The sequence below is a fragment of the Scylla paramamosain genome, chromosome 3, assembly GCF_035594125.1.
Source record: "Scylla paramamosain isolate STU-SP2022 chromosome 3, ASM3559412v1, whole genome shotgun sequence".
In the NCBI taxonomy this organism is placed as follows: Eukaryota; Metazoa; Arthropoda; class Malacostraca; order Decapoda; family Portunidae; genus Scylla; species Scylla paramamosain.
This window is the reverse complement of record NC_087153.1, coordinates 18480352-18502500: the sequence shown is the minus strand read 5'-3', so window position 1 is coordinate 18502500 and position 22149 is coordinate 18480352. Positions and strand designations below refer to the sequence as shown.

At 38.7% G+C, this 22149-nt stretch overlaps 2 protein-coding genes across 5 annotated transcripts in view; both read right to left on the bottom strand.

Moving 5' to 3' along the window:
* The window catches only part of LOC135092190 (serine/threonine-protein kinase 26-like), a 100038-nt gene extending 92914 nt beyond the window's left edge, over positions 1 to 7124 (bottom strand). For 2 of the 4 annotated variants that reach the window (XM_063990527.1, XM_063990537.1), the window contains exons 1-2: positions 6779 to 7124; positions 3572 to 3586 (exon numbers count right to left, since the gene is read on the bottom strand). In XM_063990527.1, the coding sequence (XP_063846597.1) occupies positions 3572 to 3586; positions 6779 to 6796 (33 nt within the window). In that variant the 5' untranslated portion in view covers positions 6797 to 7124. The remainder of the gene's footprint in view (positions 1 to 3571; positions 3587 to 6778) is intronic. The other 2 variants (XM_063990541.1, XM_063990550.1) reach the window with 1 other exon arrangement.
* Positions 7125 to 10809: 3685 nt separating this feature from the next.
* Positions 10810 to 22088, bottom strand: LOC135092176 (DNA primase large subunit-like). Its single transcript, XM_063990462.1, has 10 exons — positions 21950 to 22088; positions 20539 to 20701; positions 20047 to 20159; positions 18630 to 18851; positions 18051 to 18146; positions 17284 to 17421; positions 16223 to 16552; positions 15004 to 15199; positions 12047 to 12214; positions 10810 to 11100 (listed from the first exon to the last, which is right to left on the bottom strand). The coding sequence occupies exons 2-10, from the start codon at positions 20684 to 20686 to the stop codon at positions 10943 to 10945; spliced, it is 1569 nt and encodes a 522-aa protein (XP_063846532.1). The 5' UTR covers positions 20687 to 20701; positions 21950 to 22088; the 3' UTR covers positions 10810 to 10942.
* Positions 22089 to 22149: the final 61 nt, after the last annotated feature.

The window sequence follows — 22149 nt, the reverse complement described above, 5'->3', positions numbered from 1 at the left end:
CAAGTCAGACTGCATAAGGTCATCTTAATTAGGTTTGGGCTTAATGATAAAGGTCAAGAAGAAGAAGAAGAGGAAGAAGAAGAAGATGATGATGATAATTAAAACAATGACAAAAGATACCAACAGTAGTAGTATAGTAGTACTAGTAGTAGTAGTACTAGTAGTAGTAGTAGTAGTAGTAGTAGTAGTAGTAGTAGTAGTGGTAGTAGTGGTAGTAGTAGTAGTAGTAGTAGTAGTAGTAGTAGTAGTAGTAGTAGTAGTAGTAGTAGTAGTAGTAGAAGTAGTAAGTGGTGGTAGCAGTGACAATGAGTGACAGAGTAAGGAACAGAAGCAGTGGTGGTGGTGGTGGTGGTGGTAGTGGTGAAGGCTAGAGGAGAAGGCCATGGTAGTGGTAGCAGTGGTGGTGGTAAGAAGTCACTCAGGTGAAGCCCCACTTGTACTACCACACCTCTCAGGTATGCATTCTCTCCCCTCACTCACTCACTCACTCACTACCTGTCACCATGCACTCCCTCACTCACTCACCCCAAAACCCACCCACTCACTCAACTCGTGCCCTTCCCTCAACCACTTCAATTTTTCCACTCACTGACTCCTCCCTGACTCCCTCCCACTCTCCACTCTCCCTCCCTGTCACTTGATTTCCTACTCCCCCACCATGCTGGTCTTCTCTTCCCTCACTGGTATATGACAACAAAGAGGAATATGGATAGAGATGACGACAGTTTTCAGAATATCATAAACAAGGCACTGTTTTCTAAGGTTGTATCCAATGCAATTTTTTTTCCATTGTCTTTCATATTTCTTGGCTTTTACAACACTGTTCTTTAATCAGAGATGTTACGTATACTAATAATTATTCTTCTAGCAGTACTTTCAAATTACCTTTCATTTCATTTGCATACAGTACATAAAAAGTAATATTTTCAACCCTGCCCTTTTTACAACACACACACACACACACACACACACATGACAGCAACAAGAGTCAGTGAACAAAAAGAGGCCTTGCCACACAGGGTTGGGTCACTCACTCAGCACCAAGCTAATAATACAATGACAAAGCTTCACCCAGCTCACGTCACATTGCTGGGCTGGCTAACCTGGGCACAAACATCAACACAGCATCACTCAGTGAGGCATCAACACTTACCCACCCTGCCACCACCACCTGCTCTAGTGCGTTAACCTACCTGCTGTGGAAAGAAGAAACACTGGTTAGGTTGATATTTACATTGTGGTAATATACACACTCACTCCAGTGTATGTACTATTGAGAAAACTCTTAACATGAGAGGTGAAAATACAACAGTCTTTTTTTCTCTTTTTTACCTGAACATTAACACTTTTCTCTGCTGTCAAAATAGTCAAGCAGTTTTCAGTTTTTGTCATGCATTTCTTATACCAGATTAAAGTTTACCTAATAGCACATTTAGACAATGTGTATGTGTATTCGTAAACATACATACACAAGTGCTGCCACAGTACTTACCAATTAATGCAGAAGAAAAGAACAAGTGAAATATATAGTAAAACACTGTCATAAACCAAACTGAGGTGCAATATAAAATAACTCCCCAGTATTTACACATCCCAATCCTCCATGCATTTTATTTACATTCAGAAAAGTATCATTTCATGCATGTCATATACACACAAACACTGCATTCTTCAGACTATAGAGGGAAGTGTCAAGGAGGCATTCACCACCACTGCTACAGTAAACAAACCAAACTAAGGTGCAATATACAACAACCCCACCTGCATCTTATTTATATTCAGAAAAGTATCGTTTCATGCACGTCACTAATATAAACACATTGCATTCTTAAGACTTTCGAGGGGAGGGTCAAGGAGGCATTCACCACCACTGCAAGGGATGAAACAAAGGAGTCTTCATTTGCAGGGATATCACATTCATGGCCCATTGTAATGCAGCAGCAACAGCAGCAGCAGCAGAGACAGCAAGGATACAACACATCACAAGCATACACACACACACACACACACACACACACACACACACACACACACACACAGAAGAGATACTGCCTTGTCAACCACCACACACTTGCATGTCACTGAGTACATATTCAGAAATGCTTTACCCTCTCACCACAGCTATTTTCAAAGGCCACAGAGATGGTTAGCTTGGTTCTCAAGAGTAGTTCTCCTGTTTGTTAATAATGTAAGTCCAGTTTATCTGTATCCACAACCACAAATTCACCTTTAAAAAACATGTAACTTCAACAAGAGCTTTTTGAAAGTATGAGGTGCAGCAAAGAAGTGTTTCTGAATGTTCCAGAGAATTACCGGTATACACATCTATTCTTATACACTCACAAACAATCTTCAGCCTTGTATGCCCTTCACACTGAATGACAGCACCATGCCACTCTGTACAATGCATCACTGTACACCACAATGCATCACTGCATTGTGCACCAACAATGTTTGGCAGTAAGTGATGGAAACTAGAAACTGCCATGTTGATGCTGATGCTTCACAATACATATGCCACACCAGACTTGCTCATGGCATATGGACAGTGTTGGACAGAGTGGCCACCATGCAAGGTCACTGCTCCATTGTAACCCAAGACATACCAAGAGATGAAACATGAAGGAAGGATGGGTATGAGACAAGAATGCAAGAGATGAAGAAGGAAGAAAGAATGAATGAGGAAGGAAGAATATGTTTATAAACATGAGAGGAGGTAACTCATTTCCCTACTTTCTGCAAGGCCACTGTGAAAGGAGGCAAGCCCAAACTGTCTAATCCAGATCAGGAATTTGAACCCAGGACCTCTCAGTTGTGACAAGCATGCTACTTCACTGGCAGCAGGTGAGAGTAGGTAGGTATCCTGTCAACAGTTCACCAACACACCACCACCACCACCATTGTGGTTCTACATTGCGTACACAAAACACATTCCTCTTGCATTCTTCAAACTAAAAACACAAAAGTCACATTACTCACACCAGGCAGCTTTAAATATCAATGCCAACATAATACAGATAACTCAAGCAGCAGATAATATTGTATCCCTAAGAAAGATATGCACCTGAGGTCGACACTATTAAAATTCTACTCGTTCATCACAATGCATATGGAAAACCTGAATGGGTCACACTAGAAAAATTAAGGGACAAGTCACACTAGGAAAAGTATATCCGAGATCTTCACACTAGGAAAACCATCACCCTAGTTCGTCACACTGTGTTCCATAGAACATTACACCATCAACTCCACCTGATGAGAACATAACAATGAACATCAATTTTATCACTAGCAGAACCTATATATACAGTATGTGCTTGTGTGTGTGTGTGTACTTACTGGTAAATCAGTGATGTGCTGTGACATTAAACACTCAGCTGCTGTCATTGGTGTGTTTATATAGAGCGGGAAACGTGCTGGGAAAAAAAAAAAAAAAAAAGGACTGTGACGCACGAGACGTGGCCACTCAGCATGCACACAAGGCTGCTGTCAGATCACTAAAAGGTCTCGTTTCTAAATATTAACCAGTGACATTCTCAAGCGTGAGTGCACCATAAAATGAATCACTCACCTGAGACTGTGAGGGCTGTGGAAACAAAAATACACAACTGTCAGAAATAGGTAACTTAACAGTGGTACATGGTATTGTAACCCGCACACACCATGTTAAATTTCTTAGGCTTTATGGGTCCGATATTGGTGACACACATCAAGAACTAAACAATTATTATATTGATTTCGGAAGAAAAGAGAAGAGAACTATGATGAAGATGACATCAGGAAAGCACTGAACAAATATTATGGCAATCCTGGAAGAGAAGAGAAGAGGAGATGACAAGAACAATACTGGAGATAATCAGGAAAGTACTGTTGAGCGAAGGCATCTTCCCGACAACAACTTGAACCTGCACCATGCTCAAAATATTACACATCTCTCTGACACCAAAATATACATAGCTAATGCAGCTCACTATAGAAAGTCAAATAATATAAGTAATAGCTAACTGAGAAGAACTGAAAAACATAAGGTGAATTTAATGAAGAATCAGGATTCCATCTAACAAAAAATAAATCTGTTTCACATTAATGCATGATTCCCATTTTGCCTACATGGACTAGTGAAAATATAGTAAAAAGGGCAATAAATCCTTAGCATTTTCACCAACATTCACGGAATATGTGCATATGATAAATCTAATGAAGTACATATTTGGATTCCAGGTAGCACAAAACAGATCATACTTTCACTTTTGTGCATGATTCTGTTTTTGTTTTCATTAATCCGTGAAAATTTGATAAAAGGCAATAAATCCCTTATATCATTATAGAAATTAAAGGAACAGGTACTGTGTGTGTGTGGCAAATTTAACAAAGTATGCATTAGGATTCCAACTAACACAACACAGATCATACTTTCCCTTTCATGCGCAATTCCCTTCTGGTTTTCATTTACTAGTAAAACATTTTGATAAAAAAAAAATAATAATAAATAAATAAATAAATAAATAATTTTTTTTTTTTTTTTTTTTTTTTTTAGAATTTAAAGAACCACATTGTGTTAACCTTGCCAGTGATACATCATTAATGTACCATGCGCCACACAGCTGTGCACTTCACTGTCACATAACAACTATGTAAACACGGGACATGTGCATACCACCATCACTGCAAATATATTTTGGTTAATATCGAAAAAAATACTAGCGTTATCATTTGAGGGTATGCCTGTCCCGACAGGTGATCGCGGCGTTAGGTGGCGTGTAACTCAAACGCTCTCAAACGCGCAAGTTATTATTCATTTATTTATTTATTTATTTATTTATTTGTTTGTTTAATCCCAGAGGCAGATTGTCAATTGTTTAGCAGGATATAACACTGGAAACTGAAAGAGTTATTGTTGAGGTTGAAGAGCGACCAGCGATCTGGGATACTAGACACAATAAGTACAGCAATATATTATCATGAGGGTAGGCGTGGTATGAACACTGCCACATTTATTTTGTACCTGAGTGTACCTTCGAAGCTATGGATTCTACCAGGATTGACAGACCATGGATTTTAGTAAACTTGATAAAATCACGCAGGTATGCGTCTTTTAAATTGATCATATTATGTTAATTCCCAAGAAGTAGAATAGATACAGCTTCCTCATCAGAGTTCATGATGCAACTAATCCAGGCTGAGAAAGTCTGCAAGCTGCAGCAGCACTTCTCAGTTGCAAGCCTTTTCACGGGGACGACTCGCTGACGCAACCTGGTGGCGCGTTTTGATCGCGTGCATCAGCGATTTGGTGATGCCGAGTCGCGCGACCAAGTCGCCCCTGTTGAAAAGGTCCTGAGACCCAAATACAATAGTTGTCTTTACTAGTGTGTCTGATATATATATATATATATATATATATATATATATATATATATATATATATATATATATATATATATATATAATATAGATAGATAGATAGATACATAGATAGATAGATATATAGATAGATAGATGTTTTTTTTCTCAACGACATCTATTTTCTTCAGGAGAAATGCATCACTTGAGCATTTTAACCAAAACCCAGGTAAACACCGAGTACATACGTACCTACGTACATACGGTTCCTACATATCAACTGGATGACTCAGTACAGCAATAATGACAGCCACGGATTACAACCCAAACACAACAGTTGTCTTTACCAGTGTGTTTAGCTACGCCCTGCAGCAGTGAGGCGGCCTGGCAGCAGTGTTTACTACCGTGACGGCCTTCACCACCACCACTGCCACTACACCACTACTACACCGGCTGGGGAAGACAATACGGTGGTTCCCTGGCGTGAAAATACAGTATATATCATCTTATTCATATTATCTCCCCACAGACTCACGACTCACTCAACACAACGTCAACACTCACTCCCCGCCAATTAGTAACCCCCCCCCCATAGTCTCATAACTCCTGCCTCTCACTCTCACTGCCTCACTCCCTCACTCGCGCATTCCCGCCCCCCTCAGCCAGCCACTACCACCACCCTCAGCACCACAGCCTCCCCACGCCACACACTCCCGCCTCACCGCCCTGCATGAGTGGAACAGGCAAGAACGTCGTGACCCCACACAGGACACGGGGACACGAGGACACGGGCCGTTGATTAAGCCCCATAACGGTATCGATCTGGCAGGTAAAATGATAACACGGGTTCCTGTCCCCTTCCCTCGTCCCATGAGAAAAACCCAAACCTACTGAACCCACAGCACCTACATCCACGCCCACAAGTAAAAATTCATGAGAGGGGTTCTATTCGTCCTTACAAACCCAAAGCAAACCTATACCCAGATTAAGACAAGGGCAGGATTTCAGTTAAACCACGCCCACTCCAACCCGAAAGCCAGGAGTAAAGATTTCATTCTTTAAAACAGTAAAATAGATAAATAAATCCAGGTAACCCATAGCAACCCACACTAAACCCAAACCCAAATTAAGGCACAAACAAACAAACTCGGTAATCCCACACCCACTCCACCCCTTAAAATAAACCATGGTAGATTTAATTCATCCTTAATTCGCCCCATTCACCAAAATAGATAAATAAATAAATAAATAAATAAATAAAATAAAAAATAACCCATACAAGCCCATACCCACCCATACCCCAAGAAACAGTTAATGTTACCGGTGACACCCATTCCACACCCATAAAATGCCATGATACATATACGTGATATAAATTCCATTCACCCTAACAAACCCATACCCGTCCATACCCAAAGAAACAGTTGCTTGTACTTACCGAGTCGTTGAAGGCCATGGCTGCTGCTGCTGCTGCTGCTACCTGCTTGTTGTATGGGAGGTCATCCAGCCGTCACCTGATTCTGACACTTAGAATCCACACTCACCGAGAGAGACAGACAGACAGACACCAATAGCCCTTTAAACTCCCTCTCTCTCTCTCTCTTTCTGCTCTCACCTCTCACCACACTCACTATTTAGCCACCAGTTCACTTCACCGCTTTATATCACCATCCTCCGCCACTCTGGGCTCGGGTGCTCACGTCATAGCCTGTATATTAGCACTGCGTCACGGACTGGCTTTAACTCCCTCCCTCCCCTATGACTGCCTCCGCCATATTGAGTCCTGGCGGCGGAGTGATACATGTTTCTGCCAATCCTCCTACCCCTCGCCTCCGCCACGCTACCTAGTCACCTCCTTATTAACTCCTCATAACTCCCTCACACTTGTATTAAATTATTGTTTATGTGTGTGGTATGGCCTGAGTGTTATTTGAAGTTGTTGTTTGCTAGGGGGAAAACATTCAGTCGCCGTATTATTCAGATATTCACGTAACTTCTTTCATTTCACGAATTAGCTTTATACCAGTGCCTGATGCTTTAATTAAAGGATTATTGATGTCTGATTACGTGTATGCCAATGTGCGGGATCTAGTTTGGGTGTTATTTGAAAATGATATTTGGTAGAGGGAAACATTTCAGTATTCGTCTTCCAGATATTCACGCAACTTATTTCAGTTGACAAATTAGCTTTATACCAATACCTGATGCTTTAATTAAGGGATTATTGATGCCTGATTATGTGTATGTTTCCATTGATGAGTTATTACCAGCCTGTCATTGCACGTCCGTCACCATCTCATTGACATATTTAAATTATTCATTATAACAACTAATTAGTTTTATACTTGACATATATGCTTTAATGAGGAGATTATTGATGGTTTTGCGAACAAATAGCAGGTATTCTGTTAAGAGAGAAAAAACACTGAAAAACTTTACTGGCCATTGCTTGTTTAACTACTTATATTTATATGTTTGGTTGCGCAGAAAATGCTTCGATTGAAGAATCACCAATCGGCTGCCTATCAATACATAAGAAGAAACACGAATAAATAACCTCATAGGACAATTCAACTCACCATTTATTTTTATATACTAATTAATGTCCAATTACGTATAAAAATACTTCAGTTGAGGAATTGTTAATAAATAGTATGTCAATACAAGCAAGAAAACACCCGTAACTACTTTTTTAAAGGACATTACAACTGAATAATAACCTAATATCTGATTATATTATGTTCTTCAGCTGGGGAATTAAGAGCATGTCAATAAAAGTGAGGAAATCACAAATAGACATCCTCATATAACTCATATCAACTCACAAGTTATATGTATACCAAATTTCTTATTATAGTTCATCCTTCAGCTGAGAGATTATTGATATATATATATATATATATATATATATATATATATATATATATATATATATATATATATATATATATATATATATATATATATATATATATATATATATATATATATATATATATAATGTTATTGCAAGCGAGAAACATGTCATTAAAACTCATTACAACTCATAGATTACACATGCCCAATGTCTGATTATGTATATGTGTTTTAATTGAGGAATTAGTGAAAGAAATATATATGAAAGGATGTGTTTTCACTGCAAGCAAGGTCAGACAGACGGATCATATTCTGAAACACTGCGCCACACCACTACTTTAAAAAGGCTTATATAGTTGACGATACACAGGGTTTTAAGCACTTTTTTTTTTTTTTTTTTTTTTTTGTACAGATTTCTACATGATTTACATGAGAAACATTCGTTAGAACTCGACAAATCATTTTTGTGGCCGCGATGAGAGTAAGGTTTTGCTGCGGGCCATAGACACACAGTACCACATCTATGCTCTGGTGTGACTTTTAAAATACTTCGATTCATTCTTTTTCTGCCAGACTACATAACAGCGATGAATCTCACCCCTGGTTTGTGAAATGTCAGCAGGAACATACTTGTACAATACATTCCACATGTCTAAAACTTTTCATCTCAAAGTCAGAAGTTGTTATCTCGCGCTATCTACAATAATATCGCTGTAGACTGTAAGTGATAAGAGATAATAATTAGGGTTATCGAATTTCATAATAGAGTACTTACGCGGAACTGACGTCAAATAATTTAGCTTGAAGCCGCTCCCCCTCCCCTCCCCTTTTCTTTTTCCTTACCTTTTGGAGCATATTCTGAAACACTTTTACGGCGCCCCTCCACTACTTTACAAATACTCTAGTTTAAGATACACCGGTTTTTATTTATTTATTTTTTTTTTTTATACAGTTCAAGTGATAGATTAACAAGATTTCTACATTACTAACAGGAAAAACAGCCTTGAGAGCCCGGCTACTTAGTTCTGTGGCCTTTGAAAATTAGTCGTGGCGAGAGAGCAAAGCATTTCAGAACACAAGCTTTTTTCTCATTCAAAAAGGGGCACTGGCGAAGGGCAACAAGAGTAAAAATTTGAATATAGGTAAGTAAATAAATAAATAAATAAGGATGTAATCTCCCAAACAGGACAGTTCAAAGTAATATCACACAAGGACTCTTTGACTGATATGGCTTCTGATTTGCTTAATACAATTGTCGGGTGGAAATTTGGAAGCATATACTCAAACTTTTGGCGTCTCACCTCCATTGCTTTTAACAGGCCATAGTGGGAGTTATGAGGGTTTTTCAAAGATTCAGTGATAGTTTAACAAAAATTTTGTTTCACCAGTGGAAAAAAAAATATTCATGAGAACCTGACCTTTGAAAATAGATCTTATGAGAGAACAAAGCCTTTCAAAATTCAAGACTTTTAACATGCTGTAGTGGAAGTTATAAGGGTTTTCAAGTATGTTCTTTTGATTTCAGTTTAAATTTTTTTAATCAACATTTATGAGAACCTGACCAATCATCTCTGAGGCGTTTAAAAATACATGAGAGCAAAGCATTTCAAAATACTGACCTGGGGTATATGTAATTATCAAAGACCAAGTTAACAGCAGAAATTATTAAATAGTTCAAACAATTCAGTTTATGTAACCCTCTTTTTTGCTTTTATTATCAGTATTTTTCCAGATTCATGTCAGTAGTGTAAGTTATTTAGGTTATCAAGGGTGCTTTCATCATTATAGTGAGTTTATATCATCAATGGGAAGACCACTCAGGAAAAATCCAACTAATTATCTCTTTGGCCAGGTGAGGGAACAACATATTTCAGAATACTATAACTTCTGATTAGCTTAGTACAATTGCCCAGTAGAAGTCTAGAGTATAATTGTGAAAGAAAAGCTAGTTAACAGCAGAGATAGTAAAAATAGTTCAGTACATGGAGTCTTGTTTTTGCTTTCATTATGAGTACTTATACAGATTCATGTCAGTAATAGAAGTTAATTGGGGTTATCAAGAGTGTTTTCATCATGGTAGCAATAGTTTGTATCATCAGTGAGAAGACTGCTCAGGAAAACCCTTCTCTGGTCAGATGGGAGAACAAAATATTTCAGAATACAACTTCTAATCGTCTTAATGAAACTACCTGATAAAAGTAGAGTATGAGCATGAAAGACACCATTAACATATGTACATACATATATCAAGGCTGTCCCCCACAAAAAGAGGGGTAGCCAAGACAATGCACACTCCTTCACATTCACGCTCGCTCACACCACTCTCCCATCCTCATGGCCCTTGATGGAGAAGAGAAAGTACTCCTGCCTCACTTTATGGGGATCAGTTGCATAGCTTGGACCATTAATAACAAAAGGAATAATTTCAGTAGCTTTAGTCTTGGTTTTGCTCTTCTTCATAACTGAGATATACTCAAATATGATGAGCCATATTGCCATTAGCAGTCAATAGGTAAAATAATAGATGCATTGATTTTAGTGACAGAAGATTAGTAGACTAATGCAAGTAGCAGTAATGTGTCAAACTATACAGGTGTTAGCAATACTCTTAAATCAGTTAGTATATAATTTATGTATCAAAGCATACAAATATAATGTTCAATTATCATATCAATACACAAAATACTCTATAAAGCAAAAATCCTCAAGGCAATTTTCTCCTAGAGTTCCCTGATTATTCCATACACTACTCCAACATGGCTGTCTCAATGTCGTCATCAAAGCACATGGCAATCTCCTCTAAGACAGTCTTGGTGTCGGTGACTGATGACTGTGAGGACTGAGTGGAGGCCTGGGACGAGTACATAACTGAGGGAGTGGTCTTCACCTCCGGCTGCTTCTTTCCTGGTTAAACAGAAAGAAAACTTAACCCTCCAACAGCTATCTGGTACATCTTTCCTTAATTACTAATCACTCTGAGACATCTTTACTTGTTCTACAGCCACATCCAATCTTTAAACTGCCTAGGAATTATGAAATCTATTCTTTTCATAACTTACTTTCTTGTAGATGCTTATAAAGATTACTTCTGGTACTGTTAAATGTTTCATGTCACAATGAAAAGGTTAAGCACCTCAGCGATGTGCAATATTTTAAAATACATTCTCTCATCTAAGGAAATACAAAACTTCTTCTAGTCAGTGGGAGGATATATGGTAAGCTATGCATTTTAATATCTATCTAGTAATTTCAATCCTTATGCAGTTCAGTAAGAGTGTTCCACAGTGCATTCTCTCATGTAAGGAAGTGCAAAAAGTCTTCTAATCAGTGGATGGATATATTGTAAAATGTGCACTTTACTATCCATTCACTAATTCAACTCTTATGTAACTCAGCCAAGTGTGTTCCAAAATGCATTTTCTCACATAAGAAAATACAAAGATTCCGATCAGTGGAAGGTTATACAAGAAAGCATGCATTATATTACCCATCTATTTATTAATTGAAATCCTCAATGCTCTACACAGTTTCCCCCAAACAAGCACTTTTTTATTAGTACTGCAGCAACTGGAGGCAAAAAGACCCCAAAATAACTCACACATCTGAAAATCATAAAGGTATCAACATTTGAAGGCCATCCAGATGAGTGGGTGCAGCTGACAGGCATCACAGTCAACAGGCAAACTCTGCCACTCAGTCATTCACCCAGCAGAGTCAATGGATGGACATGACCCAATCAACCAATGGCGCAGGAAATGGCAAACGAAATGACAAAAGAGATACTTTGATACCAATGTCTTAAGATTCGCTGGTTGGTTTCAGTTCCAGTACCTATCATGAATGCTCTTACCTTGGCTGGGCTGCACACCTCCATTCAGGAACTTATGGCTCTCCTCAAAGAACTGGTTGGGATGGTTGATGCCGGCATCGATGGGGACTCCGTGAATGGCCTCCCAGTAACGTTGGCATGCTATCTGGTAGTGCCGCTTGTTCACCAGCTCCATAATTTCTTCAATAGCTGCAGAACAAAGGAGAGATAAATATGAAATGATGCAAATGGGTTATATGTAGGCTAAAAGTCAATGCTGACTGACATTGAACAAGTGTCAGAGACCCGTCTTTGCGTGCTGAGCGCATAACAGAGGTGATAATATCTGGCATGGAAGCATACATTCCTCACTCTTTTTCTCGACCTAAACCCTCCAAACCTTGGTTTAACACAGCTTGTTCTCGTGCTATACATGATAGAGAGGTGGCCCACAAAAGGTACTTAAGCCTTCCATCACCAGAATCTCATGCACTTTATATTTCTGTCCAGAACCATGCCAAGTCTATTCTCTAACTAGCCAAAAACTCCTTCATTAACAGAAAGTGTCAAAACCTTTCAAGATCTAACTCCCCTTGTGACTTCTGACATCTAGCCAAAAATATCTCCAATAACTTTGCTTCTTCTTCTTTCCCTCCTTTATTTCAACCAGATGGCACCACTGCTATCACATCTATTTCTAAAACTGAACTCTTCGCTCAAACCTTTGCTAAAAATTTTACCTTGGACGATTTTGGGCTTGTTCCTCCCTCTCCTCCACCCTCTGACTACTTCATGCTACCTATCAAAATTTTTTGCAATTATGTTTTCCATGCCCTTGCTGGCCTAAACCCTTGGAAGGATTATGGACCTGATGGGGTCCCTCCTATTGTTCTCTGAAACTGTGCCTCCGTGCTTGCACCTTGCCTAGTCAAACTCTTTCAGCTCTGTCTGTCAACATCTACCTTTCCTTCTTGCTGGAAGTTTGCCTACATTCAGCCTGTTCCTAAAAAGGGTGACCGTTCTAATCCCTCAAACTACCGTCCTATTGCTTTAATTTCCTGCCTATCTAAAGTTTTTGAATCTATCCTCAACAGGAAGATTCTTAAACATTTATCACTTCACAACCTTCTATCTGATCGCCAGTATGGGTTCCGTCAAGGCTGCTCTACTGGTGATCTGGCTTTCCTTACTGAGTCTTAGTCATCCTCTTTTAGAGATTTTGGTGAAACTTTTGCTGTTGCCTTGGACATAACAAAAGCTTTTGATAGAGTCTGGCACAAAGCTTTGATTTCCAAACTACCCTCCTACGGCTTCTATCCTTCTCTCTGTAACTTCATCTCAAGTTTCTTTTCTGACTGTTCTATTGCTGCTGTGGTAGACAGTCACTGTTCTTCTCCTAAATCTATTAACAGTGGTGTTCCTCAGGGTTCTGTCCTGTCACCCACTCTCTTCTTATTCATTAATTATCTTCTAAACCAAACTTCTTGTCCTATCCACTCCTATGCTGACGATACCACCCTGCACTTTTCCACGTCATTTCATAGACGTCCAACCCTTCAGGAAGTAAACATTTCACACAGGGAAGCCACAGAAAACTTGACTTCTGATCTTTCTAAAATTTCTGATTGGGGCAGAACAAACTTTGTATTGTTCAATGCCTCAAAAACTCAATTCCTCCATCTATCAACTCGACACAACCTTCCAGACAACTATCACCTCTTCTTCAATGACACTCAACTGTCCCCCTCTTCTACACTGAACATCCTCGGTCTGTCCTTTACTTATAATCTGAACTGGAAACTTCACATCTCATCTCTAACTAAAACAGCTTCTATAAAGTTAGGCATTCTGAGATGTCTCCGCCAGTTTTTCTCACCCTCCCCCCCCAGCTGCTAACTCTGTACAAGGGCTTTATCCGTCCATGTATAGAGTATGCTTCACATGTCTGAGGGGTTTCCACTCATACTGCTCTTCTAGACAGGGTGGAATTAAAAGCTTTTCGTCTCATCAACTCCTCTCCTCTAACTGACTGTCTTCAGCCTCTCTCTCATCGCCGCAATGTTGCATCTCAAGCTGTCTTCTACCACTATTTTCATGCTAACTGCTCTTCTGATCTTGCTAACTGCATGCCTCCCCTCCTCCCACAGCCTCGCTGCACAAGACTTTCTTCTTTCTCTCACCCCTATTCTGTCCACCTCTTTAATGCAAGAGTTAACCAGTATTCTCAATCATTCATCCCTTTCTCTGGTAAACTCTGGAACTCCCTGCCTGCTTCTGTATTTCTACCTTCCTATGACTTGAATTCCTTAAAGAGGGAGGTTTCAAGACACTTATCCTTCAATTTTTGACTACCGCTTTAGACCCTTTTTATGGGACTGGCATTTCAGTGGGCATTTTTTTTTTTATCGGATTTTTTGTTGTCCTTGGTCAGTGTCCCTCCTACATAAAAAAAAAAAAAAATAAATAAATAAATAAATAAATAAATAAATAAATAAAATAAAAAATAAACACTTCATGATATTAGTACATTTTCATTTTGTTTTGTTATGTATTGGGAGTCAAAAACAAAAGAGTCTGAGATAGAGTTGACTAATTAAAAACCTCAACTTGAATGCACACAATACAGATATTCATCATCTTTTCCTCTATTACAGCTGTGTGTGACCTAAAGAATCTCTCTCTCTCTCTCTCTCTCTCTCTCTCTGTGTATTAATTTCTACATGTACTATTGAGAAAACTTTAACCTGGTGTAAGCCACAGTGATGAAAAAGCAAAACTGTGTGTATGTCAGAGTTCTTCTGACCTGAGGATTGACAGTTTTTTATGCTGTCAAAATAATTTACTAATTCAACATTTTCTTTCATGCATTTTCTTATATTAGGTTAGAGCTTTCCCAATAGTACTCATCTACTTGTATTTATAGTAAAAACCTAGAGATATTTCTGAGACTCTATTGTTTCTACACTACAATCATTATGCTGCATTTCCTCCCTCCTCACTTTGATTAGACACTTTGTAGGCTGCCAGACGCTGCCGCAGAATGATGGCATCAGTGTGCTTGAAGGGACAACCGTGGGAATCACCAGGTGCAACGTTGCTCATGATGATCTTTAGGCAACCATAGGGGGAGAAATCAGTCTTCTTGCCCTCCTTACCATAGTTGTACCGAATGCCGTAAGAATACCGCTTATCAAACTGTGAAGAAAGGGAGCCATCACTAAAAGATAGGTAGGTATATGTACACATTATAGATCAACATGATGTACCTATTGCAGGCAGGTAGCTCTATGATAGTGCTCAACTCAAATATCACTTCTCAAACTATGAAGAAAGTGAGTTATCAATAAAAGATATGCAGTCATACACAACATGAATCAACATGATGCAAGTGCCTGGGATAGGTAGCTCTGCAATACAGCGCTTGGCTCACAGTCAACAGCCTGTGAGTTCAAACTTGATTCACGGTGGCTTGAAAGAGGCAGTGATTTCTTATAACCCTGACAAGTATATATGGCAGTACCTACCTATCTATCTATTAATATACCAAGCTGCCAATCCCAACACAGGGTGGGTCAGACAAAATGCCACACACTTGTACCCACATTCACACTCTTAGTCCCCTTGGCCCCTGGTGGAAATGGACAGTCTCATGTACCTACCTAGCCCTAAGAATTCTATATTCACTTTGATAATCAAGGCACTCTCACTAACATATTCAAGGCATTCTCACTAACATGCCATGCAATTTTTTTTCTTTAATATAAGAGGGGCACTGAGAGAGAGAGAGAGAGAGAGAGAGAGAGAGAGAGAGAGAGAGAGAGAGAGAGAGAGAGAGAGAGAGAGAGAGAGAGAGAGAGAGAGAGAGAGAGAGAGAGAGAGAGAGAGAGAGAGAGAGAGAGAGAGAGAGAGAGAGAGAGAGAGAGAGAGAGAGAGAGAGAGAGAGAGAGAGAGATATATATATATATATATATATATATATATATATATATATATATATATATATATATATATATATATATATATATATATATATATATATATATATATATATATATATATATATATATATATATATATATATATATATATGCCAGTCCCTAAAGAAAGGCCAAAAAGTATCATCCAAAACTGGAGGATAAGTGTCTAGAAACCTCCCTCTTGAAAGAACTCAAGTCACAAGAAGGAGGGAATGAGAAGCAGGAAGGGACAACTTCTTACTGTGTCAACATCCATGTTCTGAAGAAAGTGTGACCTCCAGAAGAAGAGAGCGTCCTCCAGGTTGAGGCCGGCAGCCTTGAGGAACAGACCATATACGAGGCGGCCATTGTACTTGAGGTGGTGGGTGGTGCGCAGTGTGTCGTTCAGGTGACGCATGCACGGCGGGAAGGACTTGTTGGCCAGGTTGTCGATCATGTCTGGGGTGATGCGGCACATGTCCTCGGGCTTCTTGGAGGAGTAGTCCTTGCCAGTGTAACGCTTGTCAAAGTTGTGCAGGAGCCTCACCAGTCGCTCGTCACTGTCCAGCTCAGGCAGCGCTCTGTATGTGGTCTGGTGGAGGAAATGTTATGTGAGTTAATGGCATGCTTGGATTTTTCTAAAGCTCACACGTCTAAGCTTCATATTGCTAATACTTTTCCTGTATACAATCATGTGAAACCTTTGCCCTTTATCCACCCTTTACTGTGTGTATAAATAATTTCTTCAAGAGCCAAGGAATCTAACTGAGCACAAGATATAGGAATAAAAAAGTCCACTCAAATATACACCACACAACAGAATATTTTGAGGATGACACTCTTACAATTACTTCAACAAAGTGAAAATTACACTGAACAAAAAAAAATCACAATAAGCAGATAGATCATGAGAATACACACATTCACTCTCTTTAAGAGAATAAATGATAAATAAAGTTGCTATGTTATGCACTCTTTCACTGTGATATCCAGCAGTTCACAACACTAAAAGCAATTAAATCTTTATTAGCATCAGCAAGAAAGAAAAAAAAGGGAAATTAAAGAATATATTTGGCAGTTTCTATTCAATACAATGATTGAAGGTGGCTGTACAGCAAGAAATGGCTCAGAGTGGTTGGCAATTAATGAAAAGCATGTGTTCCTTGATCTCAGGGAAGAACGGATTACTTCATGAACTAATGGTAATTTCTTGCCTAAATTATGAAGCTAAAGAGGAAACAATAACTCCTCTGAGTTACTTTACACTACAGAAATTCTCTGTGGTGTTAAATGAATGACAGTCAAAAGAAAGTGTTCACCCACAGCCATATCATGGGACAGCTTGCTCCTGAAGGAACTGGTGACGAGACTGGCCAGGTCAGTCTCTGGGACATACGCATACCCTTGCTTCAGGAACACCTTCCTCTGCCTCACCAGCTCCAGTGTGTCGAGGAATGGGACCTGAACCAACACAAAGGAACATGTAGTAATAAAACATACAGGGAATGTGATGTGTAGGCTGAATGGTTTCTTGTAGCTTCTTTCATTTTCTTAAGTTAATTTAGCATAAACATCCTAAAGGGTCTTGATCGTCATGAACATTTAGCATTACAGAGACATCCTAAAGCCTGTCCCTAAGAAAAACAGATGAGTCGTCTACACCCACCACCCTTTTGTGCATAATGCATTTTTTAAAACAACTTTGAAGCTGGTGGAGTGGCATTTATTAAAAGAAAAATTATCTAACATTTAAAGTAATTGACAAATCTGATAAAAAAAATTTTGAGAGAGGATGACTGAGGGGAACACAGAGAGTGAGATGGAGGGATGGAATTGTGGTAGAACTGTAAAGGATGGGAGTCAGAGGAAGATGCAAAGGACAGAAATAACTGGAAAAGACTCATACATGGCGCCAACCCCTGACTCTGGGAAAACAGCAAAAGAAGGGGAAAATTTGAAAAGCACCTCACTTTGCATCATTTCAGAGTCATACTGAATGCTGATGATCTGGCATATTATGGTCCTGCTGGATCATGTCGATTAAAATTAAAACTTCATAACTACAACACAACACTGTAACTTGCACTAACCTTATAGAATGTCATTCCTTCCATGGTGTCTCCACTGATGTTCATGCTGCTGGCCACCAAGTTCTCCCGCTCACTCTGCTTCTCCTCGGCTGTTATCTGATGGCCAACACAACATTAGCAGTCACATCTTTTTATTTTCATGCAGGAGTAGTGGCCATGGACAATAAAATAAATAAATAAATAAATAAAAAAAGAAAAATAAATAAATAAAATGATAAAAAAATAAATAAATAAATAAAATTAATAAATAAAATAAATAAATAAATAAATAAATAAATAAATAAATAAAAATAAATAATAATACATAAATACAATAAAAATAATAGATAAATAAAAGTCCCACTAAGGTGCAACTCCCTAAAGATAAAAAATTGCCAAAAGGATTATCTAAAGTTGGAGGAATATCATGCAGGCATTTTATAAAGCCTAAATACAAAAGAACTTTCATAATATTTGGTATACATTAACTTCTCAACTCTTATTAATAAAATATCCCAACAAATATAACAATAAAACCAACCACTTATCATGACACTCCACACTATTTACACTCTGAGAAATGGCATACTGAATACTTACAGATGTGTAATGGAGATTGTTGGTGATCAAGAAGTTCCTGATGTCTGAGCCGTTCCTGGAGGCCTGGAGGAAGCGTGCCTTGAACAGGTCTGTCTCATGGGCGATAAACCAGCGCCGCAGCTCCTCTGTGCGACAGTAGGCCAGCCGCAGGATAAAATGCGACACGTGGTCCTGTCTTCGTGCCTTCTGAACTTCATCAGTTTTACTTTTGGTATTCTTTTCCTGTCAGTAATAACAAGGACAATTCTCTATTAGGCTTCCATATAAGGATATGCAGAAAAAATCAAACTTCACCTTTTAGATGAATGGAATGGACTCAGTAATCAAGTTATTACTGCTGAGTCATTAGGGAGCTTTAAGAGATTAGACAGATTTATGGATGGTGATGATAGGTGGAAATAGGTAGGTATATTTCACACAGGGACTGCCATGTGTAGGCCTGATGTCTTCTTGCAGCTTCCCTTATTTCTTATGTTCTTATGTTTACTTATTAATAAAGTCAGGCTAATGGGGGCAGCTTAACATTAACATTCTATGGCTTTATGTATAAATGGAGATTATATTCACTTGCCTCCACATTGAGAATATATATCCTGAATCTACCAATTTTCTGCTTTATATTTCATCTGGACTCCATTAAAATCTTTTATAGAGTACAGTAAAATCCCTCTTATCCAGCATTTGAGTATCCGGCAGCTTCAAGTATTCGGCACATTTTTCCCCGAGCCTTAAAATCAATAAAAAATCAATGTGTACTCATAAAATTGATTAAAATTCCCGCGCGAGTCATACTTTGTCCCCTCGCCACCAGAGCGCACTGCTTCGCGCCACCCGCAGCCCACTGCACTGTGTTTACTCAGTGACTCAGTCCTGCGTGTGCACTGTTTATTGCCTGACGCCTTCATCATGCCTAAAGTTGTAGAAAAGAGGGAGCGTGTTGTGCTTACATTTAAGCAGCTTATCAGATCAGCTGCTGCTGATTAAAAACAGCTGATCTTTGTTATGGTAAGATGCGTGAGTGTAGGTGGTGATTGTGGACATAATTTCACTTCTATTCAAATATCTGGCATGTCGGCAGTCCCGTTGATGCCGGATAAGAGGGATTTTACTGTATTAATCTCATCTATAATTATAGTGATGATAGGAATATATATCAGTTTCTCATTTTTATCTCTGAAAACAAATTGGCATTCATGTACCACCTGCATGTTTCCCAGCTAAAGACAGTTAAAAATTATCATTTAACACTTTGCCCAACACAATGTGACATAAAATGTAAAACCCTCTGTCCTGCTACAACCATAAAACAACTATGTGAGAAACTGTTCATACAAATATTAATGTTTGTCTCTTGCAAACATGCATTCTTCAATGTTGAGTAACTGTATGCATGACTGGTGTGCCTCATGCAACTCACAGCCAGGATGATGAAAAACTTGTTCTTTGCAAATTCTTCATAGAGTTTGGCAATCCATTCCTCTGAGTTCTTTACATGGCCGCTGAGATTCAAACGTTCTACAGCTCTCAGAACTGGAGAAGAAAGATAATAATGAATTGGACTACAAACTCTGTGAATTCTCTGATAAACTGTATGATACAAGTAAATCTGTATACTCTTCAAATGCTCTAAGAGGAAGGGAGTTGAGAGATGAGGAGAGGATAAAGAAGATAAGATATGAAACACATCTATAGAATAACAGAGAGGCTGACTGATACATCAAAGTGCAGCAATTGATATTTCATATAGGTACAGGACCCACATAGTATACAAATGGCAGGAACAAGTACAATTTTCTTCAATATGGCAAGATTACTAATATTATCATTCTGACACAATTCAATAATCTGTCACAAGTCAACATATATAATGTGAATGGACACTTACAACCCCCTTCCTTTAAATACTTACTTTTAAGTCTTTCAAAGGCCATTTCATCAAATTCAACGAGGGAAACATTTCCTGTGGGAGGTGTGGCATAAAACTGGAGCCCACATGGATAGGAAGCTTCAATCTCAAGGCGCTTCCTCCGGAGTGCTCTTCTGCCTCCAAACTCCATCTTCACGAGTGTTCTCTGAGGAAGAGCATGGTGTTGGTGATTCTAAATAGCAGGTATACTGGATGAATGGACTTACTGAAAAATGAAGTAGGTATATGAAAATGCAGCTTCACCATTTCTTTTCCTACCACAAGTTTTGTAAAGGTTAATATGTTGTTCACTGCAATCCCTATAGATGGGCACAGTACTGGTAATTTTGAATAGTAGGTATATATACTGGATGAATGGACTTACTGAAAAATAAAGTAGGTATATGAAAATGCAGCTTCACCATATTTTTTTAAAGCCACACGTTCTGTACAGGTTGATATGCTCATTGCAATCCCAATATCTTTCTGTAAGCTAACATCCACTATTACTACTATTTATTTCTTTCTCTCACATTAAAATGAGGCAATGCATTCCATACACTTGTACCTCTAATACTAAAAATCTCTTTCAAAGATCAGACAAGGAAATGATGCAGATGATTGTGTATTGAGTTCTTCAGGTGTAGGTAAGGAATGGCATAAGATATAAAGGATAATATTGTAATCATGCAGCATCTTCATCTGAGGGTTAAATTACAATAGACTTATACCAAAGTTCTTCAGTTTCACAGCTGATTTCTTCATTGTATAGATCACAGTTTTAAAAGGGGGTGAATATTATAACTCGCATGGCTCTATTTCCTCTTCTTTTCCTCCTACCCCCATACAATGTTGGGGACCTGATGGAAAAGCAGGGTTTTCAGATGGGGAAAGGTAAAATAGATCCAAATACCGCCTCTTAATATTTACCTACAAGGGAATATAAGCAGGCTAAGGCCTGCTTGTATTCCCTTGTTTTCCTTATATTCCATCAGTGAACATAAGAACACAGGGCTTTAAGAAGATCCAGCTTCTGAGTGCTTGATATATCTTTATGTGATAATTTTGTGTAATATCGTTTTTTTTTTTTTTTTTACATATTTAATATACGGCACAGGCTGTGATGCCATGTCTTGATATGGGTCTTCTCTCCTTCACCAATTCCTACACCCTGAGATCTCTTAACTGGAAGATGCAACAGACTAGAGCTGGAGAGAACACCCTCATCAATGTAGCTGTCAGGAGCCGTCTTGTGTGGATCAACATACGTTGTTCTTACTTATCCTACATCTTACACATAATTTCCACTTCAATACAGTGTCAATACTGTTTAATGTCAGCTTAGGATAAGGTACTGAAACTAACGAGGCTCACGTATCCTTGGTATTTACAGTTTTATATCCATTTCACTCACCGGAAGAGGGTTAGTCAACCAACCTCCTTCACAGACACACACTTTTACCGCCAAAAGTTGTGTTTACAAGTACAAGTCATGGTCACCACACACACTAGTCTGCATCCACTGTTCCTTCACTATCTACTTTTTTTTATGCATAAACCGGGCCGGTTTATGATCTAATGAAAAAGATAAAATAACTTAACTATTTCATACTT